At 55.4% G+C, this 24079-nt stretch overlaps 1 protein-coding gene across 1 annotated transcript in view; it reads right to left on the bottom strand.

Moving 5' to 3' along the window:
* Positions 1-3632: 3632 nt before the first annotated feature.
* Positions 3633-24079, bottom strand: part of GRIN1 (glutamate ionotropic receptor NMDA type subunit 1) — a 37923-nt gene continuing 17476 nt past the window's right edge. The window contains 21 exon segments of the mRNA XM_032708037.1: positions 3633-3993; positions 9979-10004; positions 10007-10088; positions 12726-12871; positions 13924-14033; positions 15759-15929; positions 16281-16399; positions 16401-16439; positions 17307-17455; positions 17883-17900; positions 17903-17947; positions 17950-18014; positions 18600-18636; positions 18639-18717; positions 19007-19171; positions 19354-19481; positions 20349-20484; positions 21410-21493; positions 21589-21733; positions 23072-23246; positions 23841-23962. Of these exon segments, the coding sequence (XP_032563928.1) occupies positions 3925-3993; positions 9979-10004; positions 10007-10088; positions 12726-12871; positions 13924-14033; positions 15759-15929; positions 16281-16399; positions 16401-16439; positions 17307-17455; positions 17883-17900; positions 17903-17947; positions 17950-18014; positions 18600-18636; positions 18639-18717; positions 19007-19171; positions 19354-19481; positions 20349-20484; positions 21410-21493; positions 21589-21733; positions 23072-23246; positions 23841-23962 (2110 nt within the window). The 3' untranslated portion in view covers positions 3633-3924.

The following is a 24079-nucleotide window of genomic DNA, read 5'->3' as shown; positions in this document are numbered from 1 at the left end:
GTCCCCAGGATGATTCCAAGCTCCCTCTGCCCTGCTGCTGGGAGAGCAGTCTGCAGCTCAGCACCCTGCGGGGCACGGGCTGACTGCAGATGTTCTCAGTGTTTTAGGAGCTTCCCCCAACCACCCTCAGAACCTTCCTGGGGTTGTCCAGGTGATCCTTCTCCCCCTGTCCTGCTCCTTGTGGTGTGCAGTGGCCTCAGTGTGCATTTCAGGATGCACCACGTGCCTCACTGTGCCTCGGGGTGCAGCCTGGGAGCCCCGCGCGCATCTCAGAACACTTGTATTCCTCTAGGCACCCCAGGAGTCACCATTTGCCTTTTGGTGCAGCCCAGGAGCCTCTGTGTGCCTTTCAGTTTGCTCTTAATCCCTCCTTGGGCCTTTTGGTGCCCCCAGCACTCTCTGTCTGCCTTCAATGACCCCATCAGTCTCAGGGTACCTTTCCATGCCTTCCAAACTCCTTGGCTTGGCTTTTCATGCACCCAAATGCTGTTTGTTTGGCTTCTGTGTCCTGACAGGCATTAGTTTGCCTTTTGATGAACTGCAGAGCTCCCCATGTGCCTTTTGGTGCACCTGAAAATCTCTGTGTGTTTTTGGAGCATTCCAGAGCCTTCATGAGGCTTTCAGACTACCTCAGAGCCCTCATGTGCTGGCCAAGGACAGGGCTGGTTACAAAACATTTCTTTTGATAGGTTCTTTTCATTGAGTCAGGAATACTGGAGCTGAGAAGGCTCAACCAACAACCAAGATCTAGAGTAAGGCTGAAGGTTACAGTGAGGGTTGGGAAGAGCCTTGAGCTTCCACTGATGTGGTTCAGCAGAGGAACTGCCAAAGGATGGGTGAGGCTTGCAGTAGTTCCTCCCTCAATAGCTTTCCCTAGGCTAAAGCAGGCCAAAGTAGCTCAGCGATGAGAGTGGGGACAAACAAGCCCGTGTGGGTTTACAGCACAGAGATGCAGCCCTTAATGCTGCCTCACCTCCCATCACCCACAAAACAGGGCTGGGGCTGCCCCTGCACCTCCCTACCCTGCCACCTCCCGCCCTTCCCTGTGGAAATGCTTCTGGACATGCTTATTGTTCATACTGGGAGATGGCCTGGAAGGATCTGGAGCTGTGCTCCAGAGGAAAGCACCAGCTGGGTGACTAAAACAATCTTTCAAGGAGAAGAAACAGCCCTTTTTGCCTGATCTCGTACCGACTGCAAGATGGTCAGAGCCACAGTGAGATGGCTGTGACCACCAGCTCCCCCTGTTCACTAGATCTCAGCAGGAGCTGTGGACCAGCCAGGGATGTGGTAGGTCAGTGCATCCCTCAGCAAACTCTTGGCAAGTGTTCAATAAATCACACAGAGAATAAACCAAATGTCACCTCAGCTGTGGCTTGCTCCCGTTTTTATTTTCAAGAGAGAAACCAACCCAGTGAGCTGCCACAGTGCCAGATTCCTACTTCCTTCTCTGTCGTGGGGTGTGGGGGCTGCAGGGAGCAGCTCCTCCACTGCCACCAGCCCTGCACCTGGGAGCTCTGCAGGACCTCTGCCAGGATCATCCTCTTGCCTGTCCCAGGAGCAATCCCAGTTCTCCCAGATCCTCTCTAGTGACAGCATTCAATCCTTCCCAAGTAGGCTTGGGCTTCCCATTTGGAGCTAAGACCTCACTTGTCATCCTGCTTGGCTCCAGGAGCCCCGCTCCTCCTCCCAGACCACCCTGAGGCTGAGCCCACCATGAAGGCTGTGCTGGTGGTCTCAGCACATGGGGACTATTCTGTCAGTGGGTGATGTTGCTTCAGTTCAGCCCAAGGGAGCTGCCTTTCTGTTTTGCAAATCCCTCAGTGGAGCCTCCCTATGGATGGGCTGATGTGTGAGGACTCCCCCAGATGCTTCACCCCTGCGGTCCATCCTCTGTTCCCAAAGGCTGACCCCACTGGCAGTGCCCCACACTGGCTCCCAGGAGATGGGAAGCCCAGCAGTGGCAGTGGACCATTTTCTCTGGGACGGAGGTGGGCCAGAACCAGCTGCCATGGTGCTGGTGTTTGGACAGCTCCGGACTGTCCTCATCCCCTCACTGCAAGGCCTGTCCCCCTCCTGTGGCTGTTCAGGCTGTCTATCAGCTAAGTATCCCAGAATGATGCCAGTCCTTCCCTCATCTCCTCTGCAGCTTCTGGCCTTTCTCCCTGCTGGTTTCTCCAACCCTTCCCGTCCCTCCACCCTCCACTGTTTGCAGACCCTGCAGTGGGGCTGGGTGGGGTTCTGACTCAGCACAGGGCTCCCTGCCAGCTTTGCTAGAAGCCAGAGACAGAAAGAGGCACACGGCATCGGAATAAACCACTTCATGATCCAGTCTAGACTTTACTGAGCTCTTGCAAAAACTCGGTATTAATGTTACATTGACGTATAAAGTAGAATGGGTCCAATTTCTCAGCTGGAGCTAGATGAACTTGATGGAGCCACAGCAGTCAGTGGGACGATGCTCACAGACCTCAACTGCCGTTTGAAAATCCTGCCTGTGGGGCTGCTTGCCCTTGAGGGAAGCCCTGTCTGCTTGGCTGGGGCAGGGAGAAGGCAGTTCATGCCAATGGGTCTTGGTACCACATTGCAGGTGGGTTTTCCGTGTTTGCAGGAGACGGGATATGATGCTGCCTGTGTATGTGCAGTAGCTGCTCATCACCAGCCTGGCTGGTGCCAGATGCTTCCCCCAGTACTGGTGTCTCTGCACCTACTCTCAGAGCCCACAGTGAGGGCGCTCAGAGCTGCTGGCACATGGGGGTAGGCTTGAGGGGAGGAAGGTGCAGGAAGGAATGGCATCAGCCTGGCTTGTTTGGTTTCCTTCTCCTGAACTGCGATCTAGTTTCCATGTCTCTAGGTTCAGGCAGATGCAGCGCCATGAGTTGAGGCTTCAAGGCTGCCATGGGCGCTGCTGGCAAGCTGGAACTACAGGTGAGGGTGGCAGGGAAGCTGGCAGTGCCGGCCGTGTGCCCCGACACTGCAGGCAGCAAGCCATGACCAGACAGCAGCATCTCTCCTTGCATTGCTGGTGCTGAGGCAGTGTGGAGCTTGGGTAAAGGTCAGTGCAACCATCCAGAGCCATTCCCCATGGAGAATTCATGGCTAGGAGAGCCACTGGGTGAGTGCTACATGCTGGCCATGGCCAGGTCCTGGGGATGTCTTCTGTGCAGGAGAGGTGGGGAACTGGGACCTTGGCTGGCAGCATGCTGTGGGCTCCAGGGTACCACAATTAGCACAGGAGTGTGGGCTGCAGGGTGGGAGCGCTCCTGCTGCAAACAGACCATGGACAGGAGCCAAGTCACAGACCGGAGCTGATAGGAGGGAGGAGCAGGGGGTCACACCCTGCGAGGAGCAGAGCACACATCTTCCAGCCCCTGCGGCAGACGTGGGAGTCACTTGGCACAACAGGAACATGTGCCCAACCTGCCGAATCACACTGGCTGCTCCAGCTACTCAGGACCAGCACGTTGCACTGGAGCCCTCCAGGTGGTGGGAAACATGGAGCACACATTTGAGGGGCCGTGTGTGCTGAGAAGCCTGCAGCCTGCACAGTGGAGCACGTGTTTGTGGTCTGGCACCAGCTGTTCCCCATTACCATGGGAGAGCAGGCACTGTGTGCCTTCCACAGTCTTTCCCCTTGCATGGAGCCAGGCAGTGGCAATCCTGATTATTGTGACTCTGCTTGGAAGCAATATTCTCTGTACAGTGGAGTCCAAACCGTGTCCTGGTTCTGCCGTGCGTTCTGGGGCACGAGCATGGCAGCAGGCCTGGGAAGGGAGGGAGATATACAATGGAGTCACTGTGTATGGATGAAGGATGCTTTCCTCCCATCTCACCCAGAAGAACCCATCAGTGTCCCTTGAAAGGCAGTCCTGGCTATGCCTTCCTACTGTGTTGGGCAAGGACTGATGGCCCTCAGGGAGAAGGTCACACCACAGTGCTGACTGAGGGGTCGGAGAGGTTGAGCTGGCCAGTGATGTCGGTGGGGTGATACTGCTGCAACACACAAATAGACAGACAAGGAGAAAGAAGTGTTAGGCAGTTCTGGCACTTGTCCCCACTGGTACTTATAACCCATGTGTCCCTACGGGATATCTCTTGGGGGTGATGCAACGCCCCGAGAGCTGCTGCTGGCTGAGGTCCCCTTCCCAATGCAATTGTGCAGAGGTCATTGCAGACACTCTCCAAGCACCCTAGAGCTGGGCAGAGGGGACACCCAGAAGCGTGGCGCAGCTTCTGCGGAGCGTGGCTGCCACGTTGCCCGCTGAGCAAGCCCCTCTCCACTCTGGGAGGGCTACAAAACAAAGCCTGTGACTCATCAGCCCAACCCACGGCTGAACCTGTGTTTGGAGGGTCTGGCTGGGTTTTGGCACCTTTCTGATGCCAGATCAAGCTGTGCTTTGAGGCCAGGGCATTTCACCTCCTTGCTTGAATGACTCTGCTGTGACTATCCTTTCATGCAGGTGAGATGTGTGGTGTGGTTGGCTTGTGATAAAGTGTGGCGTTGATTGCTAATGTGAAAATACAGCCTGTGGTGGGGATGTGGCCTGGATTTGGGGTTCTGTGCTCCTTGTGGATGGGGGGGCTCAGCAAACACTCCCTGAGAGAGACCTCCCCCACTGCAGTCCCGTTAGCAAGCAAGGGGCAAGAAAGAAATATGCACCAATGGGCAAGAAAAAAAGTCCTTCCTCCCTGGGCAGGAATTTACAACTGGGCAGTTATTTCCTCCCTTTCTCCTTTCATACTCCCTTCCTCTCCCTGTTCCACTCTTCTAACTCCAAAGCCTGGACTGGTAGCCCTGTCCAGCCCTGATGTGAGAGCAGGTGGCAGGAGCATCCTGTGCTGCTGTCTGGGATCCTCAGCCGGTGCCAGGGCAGGAAAGGGTCTCAGTGAGTCTCGTGTGCTGCAGTGCAGGCCCTCTCCAGTGACATTTTCCCAGCCCTTGCACCACCCTGCCCAGGAGGACTGACGTTTTGAGGGGCTCCTGAGGGGCTCCTCAGAGATGGGACGTGACCTGCCCCGCGTTGGTCGGTGCTGTCTCCGGTGGCCTCTGTGGTGCTGCTGGCAGCTCTGGCACTGTGGCTACCCTGTGTGCTCTATGCCCTGCCTCCTGCCACGGGGAAGTCTGGGAGTCCCCTCGAGCCTTGTGTGGGGTTCTTGGGGCTGCCCAATCCAGCCTTGTGCTTTACCAGGACCTCTTGGTGGGGAGCAGCTGGGCTGGGGCCAGGAGACGTGTGCTCCCATCTCTCCGGTACACATGCTGGGAACGAACTGACACCCAGGGAGCATCTCACAGGATCATCCTGTCACCTAGGGGACTAGCTAATATTCCCATGGAGCCTCTGGGAATTCCTCACTGTGGCCTTGCTTCACTAAGGGGCAACACCTCGGCCATCACCTGTTGGCACGGAGAATGGCCGGGGCCATCCTGACGCCGCTCTGCCGCCCTGGGGGGAGCTTTTTGTGGCTGTTCATCAGCCCACCAAAAAACACCCCTCTCCCAAAAATGGGTGCAACCACCCCCTCCTTGTGAAAAATTTGGATTCCAGGCTAAATGCACCATTCCCATAGCAAAACTGCTGGGACGTGTGTGCTCATGGGATGGGGCTTGACTCCCGCAGGGAGGAGAGACGACTGGAAAAGGGGAGAGCCGGGTGAGTCACTGATGGAGAAGAAGGAGGAACTTGAGATACAAAAATGAATGGTAGAAGAAAGGTCCTTTGTTGAAATCCTTCCTGATGCAAGCGGGGTGGAAAAGCGTTGTGTGCATGTGTGAGTCGTGATGCCTGGGTGCACGTGTACGTGTGGCGTCTGTGGTGGAAGGCTTGAAGGTCTAGCAGGGCAGGCTGGGGCCTTCTGGCCTCTCTGCACAGCTCTGGGGGTGGGGCAATGCTAAATAACCAAGTGAAATGGGGAATCTGGCCAGAAAAATTAAAATACAAGAGCATGGCTTTTGATTTGAAAGCATATCTCCTCCAATCACAGAGTTGTCACAGGGTAACTTCTCATTTACTGTTTTTTTTTGTTATGCATGCAATTTTTAATAACAAAATTAAAATTAAAAGAAAAAAGAAAAGCAAAAAAAAGCAAGAAAACGGTCATATCGAAATTATGTTAAAGTAGGACTAATGCTAGAAGCACATATCAGTAATTTAGGGTAAATTACGTTACAGGGATGGTGCAATAATCCCCAAACCAAACATTATAAAGCCAAGAAATTAATCAATATTAACCGTAGAAGAGACTCAAACATGTTAAGGTATGGAAGTGAAGTGAAGGCACCAAAAACTTTAAATGACAACCAGGAAGAAAATATAGACAAGAACTTAATGTCTTTAAAAATGACTTCAACCTAACTGGGCTCATATGGTAGTCCCTGGCTAGTGGAAGAGTTTTCTGGAAGAATTTTGGTTTGTCGTTGTTTGTTGGTTTGTTTTTTTTTTTTGATTAAAAATTAGGATTCCAGCTAAATGCAATCTTGCTGTAGAAAATATCAACTTCCCTTAAAAAAAAAAAAAAGTTCTCTTTGACCTACTTTTGGTTCTTTTGGGCCAAAAAAAACTAGGCTCTTTTTTTCTCTCAAGAAGCATTTGGCTTTGGGACAGCTGATCCTTCACTGAGAAGGTGACCTTTTCCATGAAGCCCCTCGGCTCTCGACCAGCTCTGGCACCATCCCCACGGCTGCAGGGCAGCACCGCCGGCAGCGCCGCGCCCTTGGCGGTGACGTGGGACGTGTGTCATGCCGTGCCTGGGGGTGCCCATGGGCTGGCAGTGTGTCTCTGCGGGGGCTGCCGATGGCTGGGGGGGCGGCTAAGGGACCTGTGCACCTCGTTACGTGTCTGTAGGAAATGTGCCGGCTCGGAGGGTGTCTGTGTGGTTTATGCGTCTCACATGGCGTCTGTGGGGTTGCAGTATCGTGGGTGGCTGCGATGGATGGCAGTACGTCAGCTCTGCGAGTGCTATTCGAGTTGCAGGAGCTGCCTATGGGGAACACATGCATCTCCTCCTGGGGCGGTGGGGATGATGTGCCGTGGAGAGGCTGTGCAGCTCGGGTGATGGTGGGCGCTAGGACGTTCAGAGTGGGGTGGTAGCTTCCCAGGGCTGTCTTGGCTCCATGGTGCCAGCCTGTCTCTCTGGCACTCCTGAGGGACCATTCTGCAGGGCTGCAGAGCAGAATCCATTTTTAAAACTCCCGACAACGAAAAGGAAAGAAGCAAGGCCACCAGGTCTGCATCTTTCGCTCGCTAGCCAGGAGAGCCTGTGGGGCTGGGGTCAGCCTGGCCTTCCAGCCCCATGGGCTCTCCAGCCTCGCCCATCTAAGACCTGGTGTGGGCCGGTGGCTCTGATGAACATCATGAAACAGAGCACCTCGCTGCTTTCTCGTCTTTACAAGGACCCCAGGCAACGTGCCCCAGCATGCTACGTACTCATGGGGCCTTCCACAGCAGGAGGGCATTGGGGTCTCTGGGCCAGGGCTGCTGCACAGAAGTGGAGGGCACCAAGCGCAGGCTGTGACATGAGCTGGTGGCAGCACCCTCCCGCTGGTCGCTCATCCCGCAGAGCAACCAGCAAGTCTGCCCAACATCCCCACAAAGCTTGCTCCACCGTGGACCTCCTGCAACAGCCGGACCTCAGAACTGCTAGACTCCAAGTTGGCCACGTTGGCTTGGATGTTGACCCCAGTAGCTTTTTCTTGACCCAGCTAGCCCAGTTCCCTGGGGAACGTGTCCTGGGACCCTGGCCACGTCACCCCGTGGCAGGCAGAGGACTGTGACAGGCTTCTGGGCAGTGGGGAACAGTTGACCATAACTGCCTTGCAGATGCAGCTGCCCCCAAAGTGGTGACCATCTTCTGGGATGAGTGGGGTCATCTCCCTCCGCAACTGGCCTGTGAGCAATGCGCCAGGAAGAGCATGGCAGGACCCAAAGCACAAGGAGCCTCAGGCTGTGCTGATCCCCACTAGACATGGGAAGGGGGAGAACAGTTCCACAGCTCACCCATGGGACCTCTGGTGCAGGTGAGCCCTGGATCTGGTCAGCTCAGGGCATTGGGTGCTCCTGGTGTGGGGCAGAGAGGGCTGTGGGCTGCTGTGGTGTAGGGTGGATGCCACACTGTGGAACAGGATCAGGCCCAGGATGCTTCCCTGAAGAAGGAGTGGTGTGGGAGGTACCAGGGATGCCACACGCCAGCTGCCCCATTGTTCTTGGGTTCTGCTCCTCTCAATGAGCCCACCAATGGAACTGGTCCCCCCAGGTGCCGAGGGCACCATCAGGCTTCTGCTTTCCCAGGACCGGATCCCTTGGTTTCCTAATCATGGAGTAGTTCAAACACATCAAAACATGGGAATCTACCCAGGACATGCAGATATTTCTGCAATTTTTTCTCCCTTTTTTATTCTGTGCATCCCACTTCTCTTCCTCATCCTCACTCTTCCCATCTTCTCTCCCCTGCACCACCCACCCCATCTCTGTCTTCTCTCCCCTGGTTGTGATTCAGGCCACCAAGACACAACCTCTGACCTCCCTGCAGAGCTGCTCAGGGGGTGCAGCAGTGGGAAGAGGGCATCCCAGATATGGGAACATCACTTGGACATGGTGCCACCTGGGGAGCATGGAGGCAGTGCAGGAGGGAACAGGGATGCCTGTCTTCCCCATGGGGACAGAGGATGGGTGGGAAGAATGTGGGTCTCCCCTCATGACTTCCAGGCTTCGAGGTGACAGTGAGAGGAGCACTTTGTGTGAGGTGGTGGCAGTTGAGCCCGGCCGAGGGCTCAGCTGTCCCCAGGGACATGTCCCAGGGGTGCTCCAGGAGTTTCTTGGCACAGAGCCTGCGCTGGTGTCAAAGGCAGCCTCCTCCATTCCGCACACAGAGCCGTGGCCCCGAGACCCCCTGCGGTATCACATGCTGCTCCCCGGGGCACCCAAGCCTGCGGCTGGGGCCGGGCCACCCCATCATGGGGGGCCACATCTCCCCGCCTGCCCCATCCCCCCGTCCCCGCCGTGCCTCGGGCAGCCTGGCGGGGAGCCGCCTGGGCAACCCTGGGCAGAAACCCGCCGGTCGCCCCGGGGAGGTGGTTTGGCCAGCCCATCGCGCCAGGAGGTCGGGCAGCAACACGCAGCGGGCGCTGCCACACGAGACAACAGAGTAGCCACAGTGCAGAGTGTCATACAACAGACGGCGACATGCAGAGGGACACGGCTCAGTCCGACAGACCAACAGCCCAACCTGACGCTGAAGTGTCTGAAGCTCCAGCACGAGCAGACACATTTGCGCATTTGGAAACAGCTGGCTTTAGAGGCAGCAATTCGGAAATTTTCTCTGGTTACATGACAGCAGTGGAAAGCACAAGTTTGAATCAAGGCTGGGTCTTTAACAACCTCCACTTTCAAGCCTTTGTATCTTTTCTAGAGTGCATTACTGCTGACAATAACCAGAGACAGCTGTCACTCCTGTGCCCAGGGACTACGTCCTGGATGCTAATCATCACAAACAAAAATCACATGTAGAGCATGTGACACGCATGGCTCTCGGTGAGGTGACACGGTGCCCAAATTAAACTGGGGTGATTGTTTTTAGCATACAATGACAAACAGGTACAGAACACTCAGGAACAGAAAAAAAAAAAGGAAAAAAATGTCATCCGTTTCAAGAGGTCAGCACCAGTAATGGTGAGCAAGCACAGAGAGGAACATCAGAAATCATCAGGCAGAAAGAACACAAAAAAAACAAAACAAAACTCAGTTGCATCTCCCAACTCATCACAGGACTCCAAGCCGCCCTCCTGCCTGCCCTCCAGGATCCCAGCATCCTTTCAGGAACAAGGGATGACTGACTGACTGACTGACTGACTGACTGGTGACGAACATGAGCTAGGGATGTACACTGGCCAGCTTCGGGATGTGGGGTCGTGGCAGTCGATGGGATGGCAGAAGAGAGAAAGAGAGAGAAAGAGAGAGGGCAGAATTGTTCTTTTCCTCTTACCGTCTCCTTGGAGGACCTACGTCTCTGAAGCTGGAGGCCCGGGTGGAGGTGATGGACCTAAAAGTGGCTTTCTTTTTAGGGTCAGGTTCTGCTCTACCACTTTTTCTATCCTAAATGAATATGTATAAGTAATTAGATCTCTAGTGTGTTGTTGGAAACTTAAATCTATTGTGAATACTGCCCCATGTCATGGCTTTCATTTAGGTGAGAAAGCTACTGGAGATGTTCTGTCACTCCCATCCTCCGAGGGCCTCCGTGACCCATGGCTACGGCACAGCCACCACACTGATACAGCTGCCCGGGGGCTGGCCTCGCATCTGGAGTGCTGGAAACCCCTCTGGGGAGTATCCCTGCTCTCCTCGGGGTGTCTGTGGCCAGGCCGGCACAGCTGACCTCGCTTCCTGGGGATGCTCTGCCTGGCGCCCTGCCCCTCGCTTCCCACGCTAGCCTGGCTGGACAGAGACGTGAGACGCTGCACCTACACTAAAAAAAAAAATTGCTCAGGGCCTTTTCTGAGGCTGAATCCTAGTGCCGAAGAGAGAGAGAGGACTGCATTGAAAGAGAAGTCAATTGTATGACTATTCTGTAAAAAAAAGTGTTCAAAAATTCAAATGACGCAGTTGTGCAAAGCCGAACGTGGTTGCTGGTGGTGGTTTGGTGGTTGTTTTTTTTTTTTCCAAAGTAAAACAGGCTAAAAAAAAAGGAAAAAAAAAGAAACTGGAAGAAAAAGAAAATTAAAAAAAGATATAAGGAAAAGAAAGGGAGGAGGCAAAGCGTTAGTGCTATGATGTCGTCGGGGTCGGGATGAACTCAAAGAGAAACAGAACTGAAAATGTAGGCATTGGAGGTTAGCGAGTCGGACTGGTTGGCGCAGGCTGGGAGCACCAGCCGCCATGGTGCGGGGGCAGCGAGCCGAGGGGACCGGCACGCGCTCGGCGGCGGGCGCTGACACGATTCCTCCCCAATTGCTTTCGTGCCAATGAGTGTGACCTTTCCGACGGGGGACGGAGTGACCAGGTCTGGCTCTGCTACCGCACGGGGGTAACCAAAATGTATCCCGCTGGTGCGTAGAGCATGCTCGGGGATACATTTGCTCCTCCTTCTCAGTTCTCTCTTTTGCGGACATGCACAAACGGAAAGGAAAGCAAGATGAATGGAATGAAATGTCTTTTTCTTCCATGGCATCTCAGGAAATAGCCATGGCAAAACTGTGATCCCAAAAACCATTATTTTTGTTTGTTTTTTTTAACAAATAAATCTTTCCACTTGCCTACCTTCTAGCAATGTACCAGATACTAGTGCTCTGACGTTTCCTCCTGTGGAAAAGTCTTACAATGTCAAACGGCTCTTTACCATGAGGCTGTTTACCCCCACAGGGCAGCATGCTTTGCTCACAGTCCCACAGACTCTGCCCAAGGACCCAGTGCAGTATTTTCTAGAAGGTTGGCAAGTGAAAAATGGCAGTGCGACTAGTGTGCTCTGTCCCAGCAGCCTTAACCCCCTCGGTGCTGCTGCTTTTTGGAAGCAAAGGAAAAAAAAGATAAAAAGGAAAAAAAAAGTTGAGAAATGGTTTTTCCGAGACTCTTATCAGCAAACTGAACTCAGCGAGCTCTCAGGATACAGCAGCCCGGTCTCGTGCTCCCCTTGCTGCTCTCGGGCAGGTCACTTCCACCCGGGCAGCCCCCCCCCCCCCCAAAAACACCCCAGCCAGCGCTGCTCCCCCTGGGCCACCGCTCCGGGCTCCTTTCGGGCTCCTCGAGCCTCGTTCTCTCTCTTTCCTTTGCTGGCTCTGCTCCGAGCGCAGTCTCCTTTAGTCGCCTAAAGGATCTCTTGCTCTTTGAACGCTGGTGCTTCCCCAAGGGAAAAAACCAGCCCGGGCAATTCAGACAGAGCCTCCAGCTGCTCTAAACTGGGGTTCAGGGGCACTGTGGGGCTCAGCCCCAAAAGCAGCAGCGTAAGGGAAGCGTGTGGCTGGTGGCCCACAGACATGTCCATGGCTCAGTGTCACTGCCAGACAGTTCTGACACCCCTGGGCTTCCCTGCCTGAGTGGCACAGAGGGGTTCCAGGGACAGGAGAAGTCGGGAATAACAATGGGAGAGGCCCGAGGGAGCCTTGGCACTGACAGGGACTGGCATTGCTGGCTCCCATGTGGGGAAATGTCCTTGTCTCCAAAGGACAAGAGCACGCACCACCTCATTTTGGAGTCGGTCCTGGGTGTGACAAGGGCTACCGCACTGTTGGGGAGCAAGCAGGGAAGGGTAGGTGATGGAAACTATCCCTGGAGCATTTCTCCATCTGAGCACCGGCCAGGGATGCTCAGTGGCAGCGGATTGACCTCCCCCCATCTGCTGGTGAGCATGGCCAGAGCTGGACAGCAGGGCAGATACCTGCAAAGGGAGCCACACTGGCACTGCCTGTTCGGCTGGAGCCAAGGCTCCAGCACATGTTCCTCAGCAGAGCAAAGTCCCCATCCCAAGCTCCGCTGGGGGCATTCGGGCCCCACTGTCTGTCCCAGTTGGAGCTGTGCACAACACCTCCTGGGAGAGACGGCATGGGCCACGGGCAGCTCCCAGGGATGAGGCACTACAGCCTGCTGGGCACCCAGTAATGCCCAGTTGGAGTTTCTGGGGTGTGGGGTGGGGGACAGAGGGCCCCATGCTAATCCACAGCTCTGCATTCACTGATTTTGGTGAAGGAATGGAAAACGCACCTGGTGGAGATTTGCTCTAAAAACGGTTTGTCCTACCTGCAGGTTTTTCCTCCACACATTAACGGCTGCAAACGCCAGCTGCATCTGCTTCCTCCGCGCGTCCTTATGCCTTTTGTAAGCTATTTCTATGAATATTAAAAATATCCCGGCAACAATACCTCCAGCCACCAGCATAAACACACCTGAAATAAGCAGGAAAGTTACAGGGGGCAATAGAAATTGCAACATGACACTTCATTTCTTCTGTATCACGCCCAGCAACAGGAGCATTTGCCAACCCAGGGTCCCCCCACTATCCCCCCTAGTCCTGGAGGGGCCGGGAAGGGGAACACAGCAGGCGCTGCAGGGTGGGCACTGCAGTGGTGGGCAGAGAGGTGGTGGGGTGCTGGATGTCTATGCAAGCTCTGGTTGGGCAGGGCACTGTGCTGCACCAGTGCTGTGTGCTGGCTGCTGCACCAAGCCCCCAGGCAGACCCCCACATGGGACTGTGGGGTCGCTTGCACCAAAACCCAGCTCTGGTGTTTCGGTTTGTCTTATTGAGAAATACAGCCATGCACAGAGTGCTGTCCTCAGACACCTGCAACCCTCGGGGCTTTGGAGTAGTGTCTTGAGGAGACAGAGCAAAACGCCCCCTCTGCCCTGGCTGGTGGTGCTGCTGAGGACGGTGTCCCATCGGACACCCCTCATCCCTCATCACTGCACTGGCAGGGTGTAGGACCAGCAGCAGCACATTGCTGCAAAGGAGACCCTGTCTGGGGGTTCTCACAGCCTTTGCAAAGGGGGACCAAGATAAAAACCCCTCTGTATCCATTGTCCTCATCCTGCCCCTGCCCAGGGCTCTCAGGGCTGGGGGGCTGTCTCTCGCCTCCAGCCGCCTCTTGTAGCAGGGTCTCCTCTTGCCCTTCCCAAGGCACTGCTCCCTTCTCTCTGCCTTGGATAGCTCTGATTCCACCAGTGACAGCCACGGTTTGGCCAGAGCAGAGGGAGGGGAGCAGTGCTCACAGCAGGGTAGCCCCACCAGTGAGAAGGGCACCCAGGGAATGTGGGGGAAACTTTGTGGAACTGTTTCAAACACGGTGGAGTTGGAGCCCACCACAGCAGCCTCCCAGCAGTAGGGAAGCACAGATCCAGAAGAAGCAGAGATTTGGCCCAAGAGGAAGCCCTGGAGAGGAGAGTGTCTTGAGTGAAAGCAGGTTACCCAGTGAGGGGGAAGAAAGAGGTTTGCAGAACAAACCTGCCATGTTCTCAAAGGTGAGTGTTGCTGGGGCATTGCTACGGGAATCACACTCTTGATACCTCACCCAAGTCTTGTCCAAGTCCTCCATGAAGCCGTTCTCATGGGACCTGGAAGCACAAGGAGACAGGACAGAGTAGTCACTGGGAACCAGCAACAGGCAGCTGGAGCACACGTTGTGCCTTTGTGCCCCCTGTATTAGGAATCTACACTTGCCTGCAGCCCACAGACAATAGGGACCAAGGATGCGCTGGCTGCGTGCGAGTGCACACACGTGTGATCTTTACATGGAGAGCGTGTGTATGGCCTGTCTGCAGGGGTTGCCAGTACTGCATGTGCTCACAGCCCCTTGCACACAACTGGTGCACAGGGCAGTGGGTGTGAGCAGGACCCACAGCTTTCTAGTGCCAGTGCCCCTGGGCAGCTGTGGGGCAGCCAGCTCTTGCCAAAAGAGCCACGTGTAAGCACATGTAAGGTGTGTTCCCATGGAAGGATGGAGCTGGCAGGTGTAGGCAGTGCTCAGAGAGCATTTAGAGAGAGGTTGAAGGGATGTGGACATGAACCATGTCTCCCAGTTCCCTTCTGCATGTTCCCCCACCTGCCAGGGCCACCTGGGAGCTCAGATAACGCTGACCCCCAATCCTTTCGGGGGATGCCTAGCACCCTCTAGGTCAGGGCAGTGCTGCCTGGCAGCTCCCCAAGGTGCATGGTGAGGGCTGGGACTCCCCAGCAGCTTGGTGTCACAGCTTGGTGTCACGCTTGGGAGGGAAAACAAACCAAACTGTGTCCCCACAGTGCCTATTTCTGCCTGAATAGCTTGTGGGGATGAAGATGGGGGCACAGAGCACACATCTCACCACAGGTCCCCTGCACTTCCTCCCTGTTGTTCCTGGCACATCCCCACTACCTTCCTGGGCCACCTCTAGCCTTGAGCTTCCCCATCCTCTCCCAGGAGGTCACCGAGGACCCCTGTGGCCTCTTCAGGCTTCTCACATTGTTTACCCAAATCCCATCTACCACCCATCCCCATGCTAAGATCACCCACAGATGGGGTACCATGGCTCCCTATATTGCCCTGTGTCTTGGTCCTGCCTGTGTCTTCCACATCTGCCCATTCTTTCTCAGGTCTTTCATCTCTACATGTTGGGCAGGACTGTGGTGGTTCCTGATCCTGTCTCTCCTAAAAGAATCTCACATGTCTGTCTCTTCTCCACCTGCTGCTCCCCAGCGCCTGTTCCTCCATTGCCACATTCCTCTGTCTCACACAAGTGTGGCATTTCCAAAGTAACACAAGGCAATCCCTTTTTACCCATAATACCAGGTGACTTGTGACACCCCGCACTGCAGGCTGGTTGTAAAAGCCCTAGTTGGACTCAGCAGGGGTCCTGACATATCCCTGCCTAACAGAAATAGTCAGAGTTGAAAGAAAAACCCTGGCAGACCAAGCCAGGGCAGTGCTATGCTGTCAGGCTGGCTGAGCCCACAGGGAGAAGTGGGGAGATGGCAGCACCCACATCTGCTCACCGGGACCTGGTGCCGGGTGGCCCAGCTTCTCTTACCAGCTTTCCCTACATTCCTGGACAAGCCTGGCTCCTGATCCCTGCTCTGCTCTGCCCTCCCACTGCCTCCCTGCTGCTTCCCCAGCCCTGCAAGCTGGAGCTGAGACTGTGGGTGCCCATTCGGTCGTTCCATGTCCCCTTTGTCAGGAGGGACATGGCAACCCCAGCACTCCCATTCCCTGCAGAGGATGGGGAGCAGTGCCTGACATGAGGCTACTTGCGTGCAAGCACATGCAGCATTTGGAGCAAGCCCCACACCACGAGCTGTGTACAGACTTGAGGATGGCCAGGGAGACATTCTGCTTCCACGGGCTGTCCTTGCGCATCCCGATCCCGAAGCCAGAGCGGAAAGAAAGAAAGAAAGCTCCCCCCGTCGTCACCAGGTCACACTTATGGGAGGCTTCAAACTCCAGCACAGCCGAGTCCCAGATGAAGGCGTGGAGCTTGCCTGAACAGCGAGAGAGGACAGGACAGGTGAGGGGGGGCAGCCCAGTTGTCTGCAGCCCTCTGGGAGCAGCGAGGGTGCTCCCAGCCCTAATTTAAGCACTGAAGCCACCCAGACTTGCACAGAAGGAAGAGCAGAGACCAGAAGGGCCAGGGCTCCCACTGTGCTGCTCCCCACATAGACCTTGTGCTCTCCACCCAGGGACCTGAAATGCACTAAGTCTGGGAAGATCCCACTCAGCACCAACTGGGAGGTCCCATCAAGGACACGCTGTGACTGCAGCTCCCTTGGCCTGCTTGCTCCACCCAACCTGCAGCTCCCAGCACAGCCAGACAAGGTGCGGCCCCACTCACTTGTCCCTCACTGCCTGTATGGCTTCGGCAGCACTCTCATAGTTGTGCTTCTCCATGTGCCGGTACATGGTGCTCAGCTCCACCTGCCGTCGGAAGTAGATGTCCACGGAGCTCTGCTTCAACCGTGGCGTAGATGAACTTATCGGAGGGGTTGCGCAGCTGAAAGGCAAGGACAGACCCGAGATCAGCTCAGCTGGGTAGGTCATGGTGCTGCTAACACTGAAGTTGTGGGTTTGATTCCTGTATGGGTCATTCACTGAAGAGGTGGACTCGATGATCCTCGTGGGTCCCTCTCAACTCAGATATTCTGTGATTCTGTGACAGGGCTCCTATTTTTTGCTGTCCTTCATCAGCAAACTGACTCACCCCAAGGCATGCTTCCTAATTTCCCACTTCCTTCAGAGACGTTTCCTAGAGAAGACCTTGATCTTCTCAGAGGATGCCACAGGGCAGTGGATGCTCTGGGACTGTGGTGGGGGAGCAGGGGACAATGTGGGACAGTAACACTGTGGCACCGAGGGTGCAGGAGGCTGTGGGTGCCATGGGGCTGGCAGTGCTGTGGGCAGAGGATGCAGCAGGGTGTAGGACACTGTGGGTCAGTGCTGCTGCAGGGCCCATTCCTGTGTGCTGGGGCTGATAAGCCGTGGCTGTGTCCTTGCCAGAGCAGGAAATGGATTTGAGGCATGTGGAGAGTATTGACTGCACCACAGGGACAATTTCATTAGTTATAAGTCATCCATAATTAATTGTTTCCTCGTTGGTTAGTGGAGGCTCTCCAGGAACTGGCAGGCAGTTTGACTGCATAGGGGCTATTCTGGACAAGCTTTTTCCTAGTGATCCCTCCCCATGTCTGTCCATTCCTACCCAGTGCAGGGGCTCAGACCCACCAGGATCAGCCCATGCAGAGCTTGGTTTTGCCCCCCTGGCACAGATCCCAGCCATGGTAAATCAGGGCTCTGGGAACTACAAGCCACATTATATGCCCAGAAGTGGGCAGGGAAGGGGAAAGCAAGTGAAGGATATTACCCGGGGGTCATTGATGCCTGTGATTCTCTCCTCAGGTCGGTCTAACACCAGGAAGGCTGCCAGGTTGGCAGTGTATGAAGCCACAATGATCATAGCAAAGCCAGCCCACACCATGCCAAGAATACGGGCAGAGAAACTCCGGGGAGCACCTGGGGGGAGAGATGAGAGATCAGACTGGCATGACGAGTTTGGCTTGGTCATCAAAGACACATCAATCTGTGTGAGACCAACGGCAGCTGCAGACATGCACCATCTATCTGCTCTGCCAACAGCTGTGCAAGGAGCTCCTGCATTGCCCAAACCAAGAGAAACCCAGCTCCTTCCAGGGCATGCTGTGTCCCATCCTTAGTGGGTGGGTAACTCTGGGCAGGATACACAACAAAGACAGACCTGTTTTCCCCACTGATGCTGGGGGTGGAAGGATGACTCTCACAAGTGCCAAAAGTGTGTCACACTCAGCATTACCAATCTTCTACCAGTCTGCTCCAGGGGATGATGTCCCCAAAGGGCATCAGCCTTCTCAGCTCAGGGACAGGGCTGCAGGGCAGAGCAGTCCCACTGTGTGCTGTGACTCACCTTCTCCTATGCCAGAGTCAGCAGGACGCCCCAGGAGAACCACATGGCTGAGGAGAGGGTCAGGCATCTTCCTCCTCCTCCTCACTGTTTACTTTGAACCGGCCCAAACGGGCTGGAAAACAAGAAAAAGAACTTCTCTCATTTCCCTTAGCCTGGTTTCTGGGGCTCTCCACTGTGCCCTCCTAAGTGTCCTGATGCAGGCCTGTATCACTCAATCCTGCAGACTGTGCCTGTGTCCCAAAACAGCTTCTCCTCATCATGTCCTACTGCCTTGCACATCACAGTGCTGATAGGCAACCTGTACATCTCACTCCAGTACCAGTCCCATACACACTTCTCTCCAGACCAGAAAGATGATCTGATCCTGACCAGCTTGAGCCTCTCCCACCTGCAACAACAGAGGGGTCACTGCAGATCAGCCACCAAAGTGTCTGGGCACCGGGCTGAGGTGGGAACAGGTTCTCTGCCCTTCAGAGAAGCTGTCATAGGGCCAAGGAGGGCCAAGAGGAAACTACCTCAGAGGAACTCAGGCAGCCAGCAGGGACAGGAGCCTCAGCCCAGGGCTGGTGAGGCAGAGAAGGTGGGGTTAGTTCCTGTGAGAGCCCCCCAAAGGGTTGCAGGGCTGTGCCTGAGCAAGACACTGCAGGGACCCAGGAGATGGTTCCCAGGAGCACCTCCCTGTCCCCTCCAGCTCTTGGTGGCCCGAAGTGCACTCACCTGAATCGGTCCTAAGAGTACAACATCACTGCCACACGTGCACGGACCAGCCCACCAGCAGCCGAGGGTCTCTGGAAGAGGCTGCATGAACGAGTCCCAAGGTGCTGCGGGGGATTTCCTGGCACATAGAGAGAGGTGAACAGTGCTGGCACCCACCACACCCACACCCTGCCCACCTGGCTGGACCCACAGGGACCCCTGCCCTGCTCTGAGCTCCTCCTGCTCAGCTACACAGGAGGGGTCAGGGTGGCAGAGACAAGACCCAGCACTAAACCCAGTCTGGAGGTTGGGATTTGCAGGGGCAGCACAGGGGGAACAGGGCATGGTGTGGGCATGGCACTTCTCTGCAGTGTGGGGAGCAGGGGACACCTCCCCTGTTCTACAGAACATCCCACCCCAGCCCATACCTTCTTCACAAGGATGGTGAGTCCCTGGTACTTGAAGGGCTTGGAGAACTCGATGTACTGAGCCCGCTCGTTGTTGATGGTGAGGGGAGCCACAATCATGTCTGCTTGGCCGCTCAGCAGCTCCCCCATCATCCCGTTCCACTCCTTCTTGTTGCTGTTGTTCACCTGCCAGAGAGCCCACACAGGATCAGACTCCTGCCCTGACACACTTCCCCCACCAGCCAGGATCCCCACACATGTCAGGCATCCTGACTGCCCTCCCACCCCACCCCTGCTCCAGAGAAGGGCCTGGGGGTATTTCAACACATGATAAAGGCAAAGAGACATCACAGGCTGCCTGAACTCACCCGCTCTTGGGTACCAAATTTACCATCAGCCACCAGGTGAACCTCATAGGTGAAGTTCATGACTCCTGCCAGCCGGATGAGCAGGTCGATGCAGAAGCCATAGCAGCACAGAGCCACTGTGGGACGGCCTGAGGAGGGGAGACAATGGGGGGAGGAGTGGAGGCAGCCCTTTGCCAAGAACCCCATTCAGGATCCATGCCTGTCCCACTGAGAACAGCCACCTCATGGCCCTGGTTCCATATGGGATGTAACCACCTTATCCATCAGGGCCATCTGTCTGACCACCCTCTCACTGCCTCCATCCCCTCTGGTGTTGGCAAGTTGGGGGCAAAGGGGTCTCATTCCTTCTCTGTGTCCCAGTGAGGTGGGCTGAGACTTGGTGCTACCCACCCACTGAGGGCACGGTGCATATGCTGGACCCAGCAGGTTGAACACAGCCCAGGACACAGCTCAGGGCTGGGGGAATGGTATGCACAGGAAAGCATGACGGGCCAAGGGGATGCCCTTTAGGTGGATTTGGGCAAGCCTGGCATTGCTGAACAGCTCACCCTCCCCCCAGGTGCTCACTCCTCACCCTGATGTGGGCTTTCCATAACAGTTTGAAACTGGTGTTGTTCATATCAGTGCAGGAAGAGCTAATGTGCCTTGAGAGTTTCACTTCTGCTGGAGATCAAGGCAAAGAGAATTCGAGCATGTCAGGAGACAGAACCTTGGGGTGCAACCCCCAAAACAGCCCTGGAGCCCATCCAGAAAAGAAGCAGTGGGAAAGTAATCTGTTGGGTTCAAAAACCTGAATCCCAGTGCCCAATTCCTGCACAGCACTACTGTGGGGCTGAGCTGATGGGGGTCATTTGGGGCTGACTGTGCTGTCACCTTTCTGTTCCTCATCCTCTAGGCTTCCTGTGTGAGTGAGGACCCTCCCTGAGACCCCCTTCTTGGAGTGGCATTCTTCATCAGCCTGGTGGGCTGGGGGAGTCACCCCCACACTGAGTTACCTGGGATGGTCTCGTTGGGTCCAGTGCAGAAGACCTTTTTCACAGGATCTCCATTGATGGTGAATTCCTCCCTGCATGTCCCATCTGCTTGCGTGGGCTTCACATACACAAAGGGCTCTTGGTGGATTGTCACGATCTGCGAGGCCAAGCACAAACACCCTCTTGTCTCTGTCCCCCTCCAGAGCTGCATTTCCCTGGTGAGGAGCTGGGCTGCCCTCTCCATACCAGCATGGCTAAAATGCCCAGGTGCCCTTCCCAGCTGCTGTCTCGGCACACAAGACTGCTCAACCCAGCAGCAAGACCTGGCTTTGCCACGGGGAATCACAGAATCATAGAATCATCTAGGTGGGAAAGACCTTTAAAATCATGAATTCCAGCTGTTAACCCAGCACTGTCAAGGCCACCTCTAAGAACATTTGCTTTCCCTGATCCCAAGATGAGGAACAGCTGTATCAGCACCCTCCTTCACGTGGCACTTTCACATGAGCCTCAAAACCCCTCTCTCTAACAGGAGGCTGATGGGGGGCACCACACAGCCAGGATTAGTGCCCAGAAAGGTCCTCTAGACACTGTCATGCTGCCCCAAGCTAATGCAGATATTTCAGTCCTACCCTAGACCTTTTCAGTTGTCCAACATCCCAGAGCACCAACACCACCTCTGCAGAGACAAGGGCTCACTACCAGCAGGAGTGTGTCCCTTGCCCGGACAGCAGGACAAATGAATGGCCACAGTGGTAAAACCGGCCTGCCCAGGATCCAGTCACTAAAGTGGCTGCTGGGTGTTACCTCAGGGAAGAGCATGAGAGGCAAAGCAAGACTGGAGAGACCTTCTTCCAGTGTCACCTCCAGCTTCTGGAGTTTGATTCCGACTGAAAGCTGTGCTCTGAACACCCTCCAGTACCTTCTGTATTGTTCTGGTACATCCTCTCTGAGGTGCCCCGGGTTTGCAAATGCTGCTGAGAGCTGCAGAGGCAGCAGTGGAGGTGGAGGCAGATAAAGTCATGGCCTGGCATGCAGAGAGCTGAGGAGACCTGCCACCCCCTAATGCCATTTGCTGTTACCTTCAACTTGGTCGACATCTGATAGCCTTGAGGTTTCTCAGTTTCCCCCCCGGGCCAGATAATCTTCCTGTCGTTGGTCAAGACCTGTGAGCGATCCCAGAGGAAGCGGAGGGACGTAAGGCCATAGGTAAACACCCCAGTGCACACACTCCTCCACCCTAGGCCAGGTCTGTACGTACATTGCTGCCGTTGTAAATCCCAACTTGGACCAGTTTCCGGTTCTGCAGGTTCATGATGCTGTAGTTGGCAAACTTCCTGTCCCCGTCCTCGTTGAACTCCACGCGGCCGGTGACACCCTCTGAGTACTTGGAGGACATCAACACCCTAGAGAGGGAAACACAGTGGGCACAACCTAGAAAACCTGCTGTGGCGATTGGGACCCCTAAGAAGGCATCAGAAGGGCAAATCTTTCTCTCAGTTACCTGCCATATCCACACTACCCTACAGAAATCCAGCCAAGGCTACCTATGGTCTGTTCATAGACCAGCAGTCATCCCTTCCTGGTGGATGGAGCCATTTTCCCGAAGTTCACTACCATATCTGCTATCACTGTCCCTTGTTTTCCAGTAGATCGTTCCCATTTCCTTAAGGAGTGATGTGTCCCACAACACCCAAGGACACCTTCCTCTTGGTGTCCCTTGGGAGCTGCGTCCATGTCACAATTCCTGGTGCTTCTGATTAGCACCAGCTCATCACAGCCTACATAGAGCCCCAGGAATACACCACCAAGAGGAGACCAGCCCCTAAACCCTGGAAAGATGATAGTGAAGACACAGAACAATTGCCTGAGCCACTTGTGGAGAACACCTTTGACTCGCTCATGCCAAAAACTGTGTTGCTGCTCCCTTCCCAGGGCCTGGCTGCCCTTGAGGAGGCTATATTTCTAAAACAAACTTCAGGCTTTGCAGGTTCCATGCTCAGCAGAACCCAGCTCTGCAGGGAATTGCTGCTGTATCACAGTCCAGCCTGCAGAAGAGGCCCCTGTGGCTCCAGCATCCACACTGATGTGCACAAAAACTGGGTTCTGGGAAGCACATGCAGCATCAGTCGATCCTTCTGCCCATGGCAGCAAGACTCAACACACACATGCTCTCATCTGCCTGTCCCATGCAGGGAGATCTCTTGCCACCAAGATCTGCTTGCAGCACACTGACCCATGCCACAGCCCTTGGAATGTTCAGCAGGAAATTTGTCCGCAGCACTGAGCTTCGATTTGACAGAAACATCCTCCTACCCTGATTTGGCAGAAAACCCCCTCTCTCCCACTTCCACTCATAGAATTAAGATCCAGACTGGAGGACACCATGGCCCCCAGATCTTTTCTTCCTAGAGTCATTTCCTGCCCTTACATCCCTGCTGCCCAAGCATTGCCCAGGGCAGCATGGTTTGGCATGGAGCAACTTGGTGCCAGGCACCAGATGATGCCTAAACTGGGTGCCATTTCCTGAACCTGTGCCTGGGATGGTTTTCTAGGAGAGCCTTCACATCCAAATCATGCAGGAGAGTCCAGTCAGTCCTGTGCCACATGCCCCAAAGCTTTAGTGACAGACACTCTGAGCAAAGCTGCCATGTCCTCCTGCACCTTTTCCACATACTCCCACCTTTTCCAGCTCTCCCCCAGCAGGTCCTCTGCTCCCTCCAGCAGGACCCTTTACCAAATACCTCTTGAAAAGGGGTCCTGTCTTCCAGATGTTGGTGTTGCCCACGCAGCCCCGTGGTGGGTCTGTGATGTTCTCCTTCTCAAACAAGTCGTGCACGGCCTGTGCCACCACGGCAACAGCATCGCTGATGTGGGCGGACTCGTTCTTCCCATTGATGAGCTGCAAACCGATCACTCCTGCCCGAGAGGAGGGGAGGAAGAAGGTCAGCACTCCTGGGCTCACTGGCTGCTCCAGCTTTGCTCTCATGAACAGGGTTTAGGGACAAGCAAGCACCTGGTTGTGGGCTGGGGACCCTTGGATGCAGTGGGGAGTTGCCTGAGATTCAGGCAGGGGCAGCAGCGCGGGGCGGGCAGCAGCGCGGGGCAGGCACCATCCTGCCTGCCAGAGGGGTACGGGGTCAGCTACATGGGCCATTGCCTGCCAGAGGGGTACAGGGGCAGCTACATGGGCCACTAACTGCCCTTGCTCCATCTCCAGTACCCTACCCAACCCTTCCCCCAGGAGATTGTCAGCTTGCAAAGCCCCAGTGACGTGGATTTGGGGTATAACAGTGTGAACAAGGCTGCTGGACTGCTGACTCCCCATGCAGGCAGGGGGAATGGTAAGCGACATGTGGGACCCTCCACTTGCTTGGGACCACCACGGCACCGTGTTCCCCCAGCTCAGGGGGTCCCCGGGGGGCAGGGGCCCCTCATGCTGGCTCTGTGCAGGGTCTCCAAACCCTGATGGCAGCAGGGTGGGTGCCTCAGGGGTGTCTCAGGGGTGCCTACCATCAGGGGCGTAACGCAGGGCACTGCCCGAGATCTCCCGCTCCCCCACCAGCCACACATAGCCCGAGCCCGTCATGTTGAGCATGGCTGCTGCTCTGTACACCGTGGCTGCATCGTCCTCACTGCAACGAGAGGAGTCACAGAATCACAGAATGTGCAGAGTTGGAAGGGACCCACAAGGATCAACGAGTTCAAAACACCTGGCCCTGCACAGACCCAACCCCAGAGTCACACCCTGT

Source organism: Chiroxiphia lanceolata, chromosome 21, assembly GCF_009829145.1.
Source record: "Chiroxiphia lanceolata isolate bChiLan1 chromosome 21, bChiLan1.pri, whole genome shotgun sequence".
Lineage (NCBI taxonomy): Eukaryota > Metazoa > Chordata > Aves > Passeriformes > Pipridae > Chiroxiphia > Chiroxiphia lanceolata.
The sequence above is the reverse complement of the archived record's forward strand: the minus strand, read 5'-3'. Positions and strand labels throughout refer to the sequence as shown.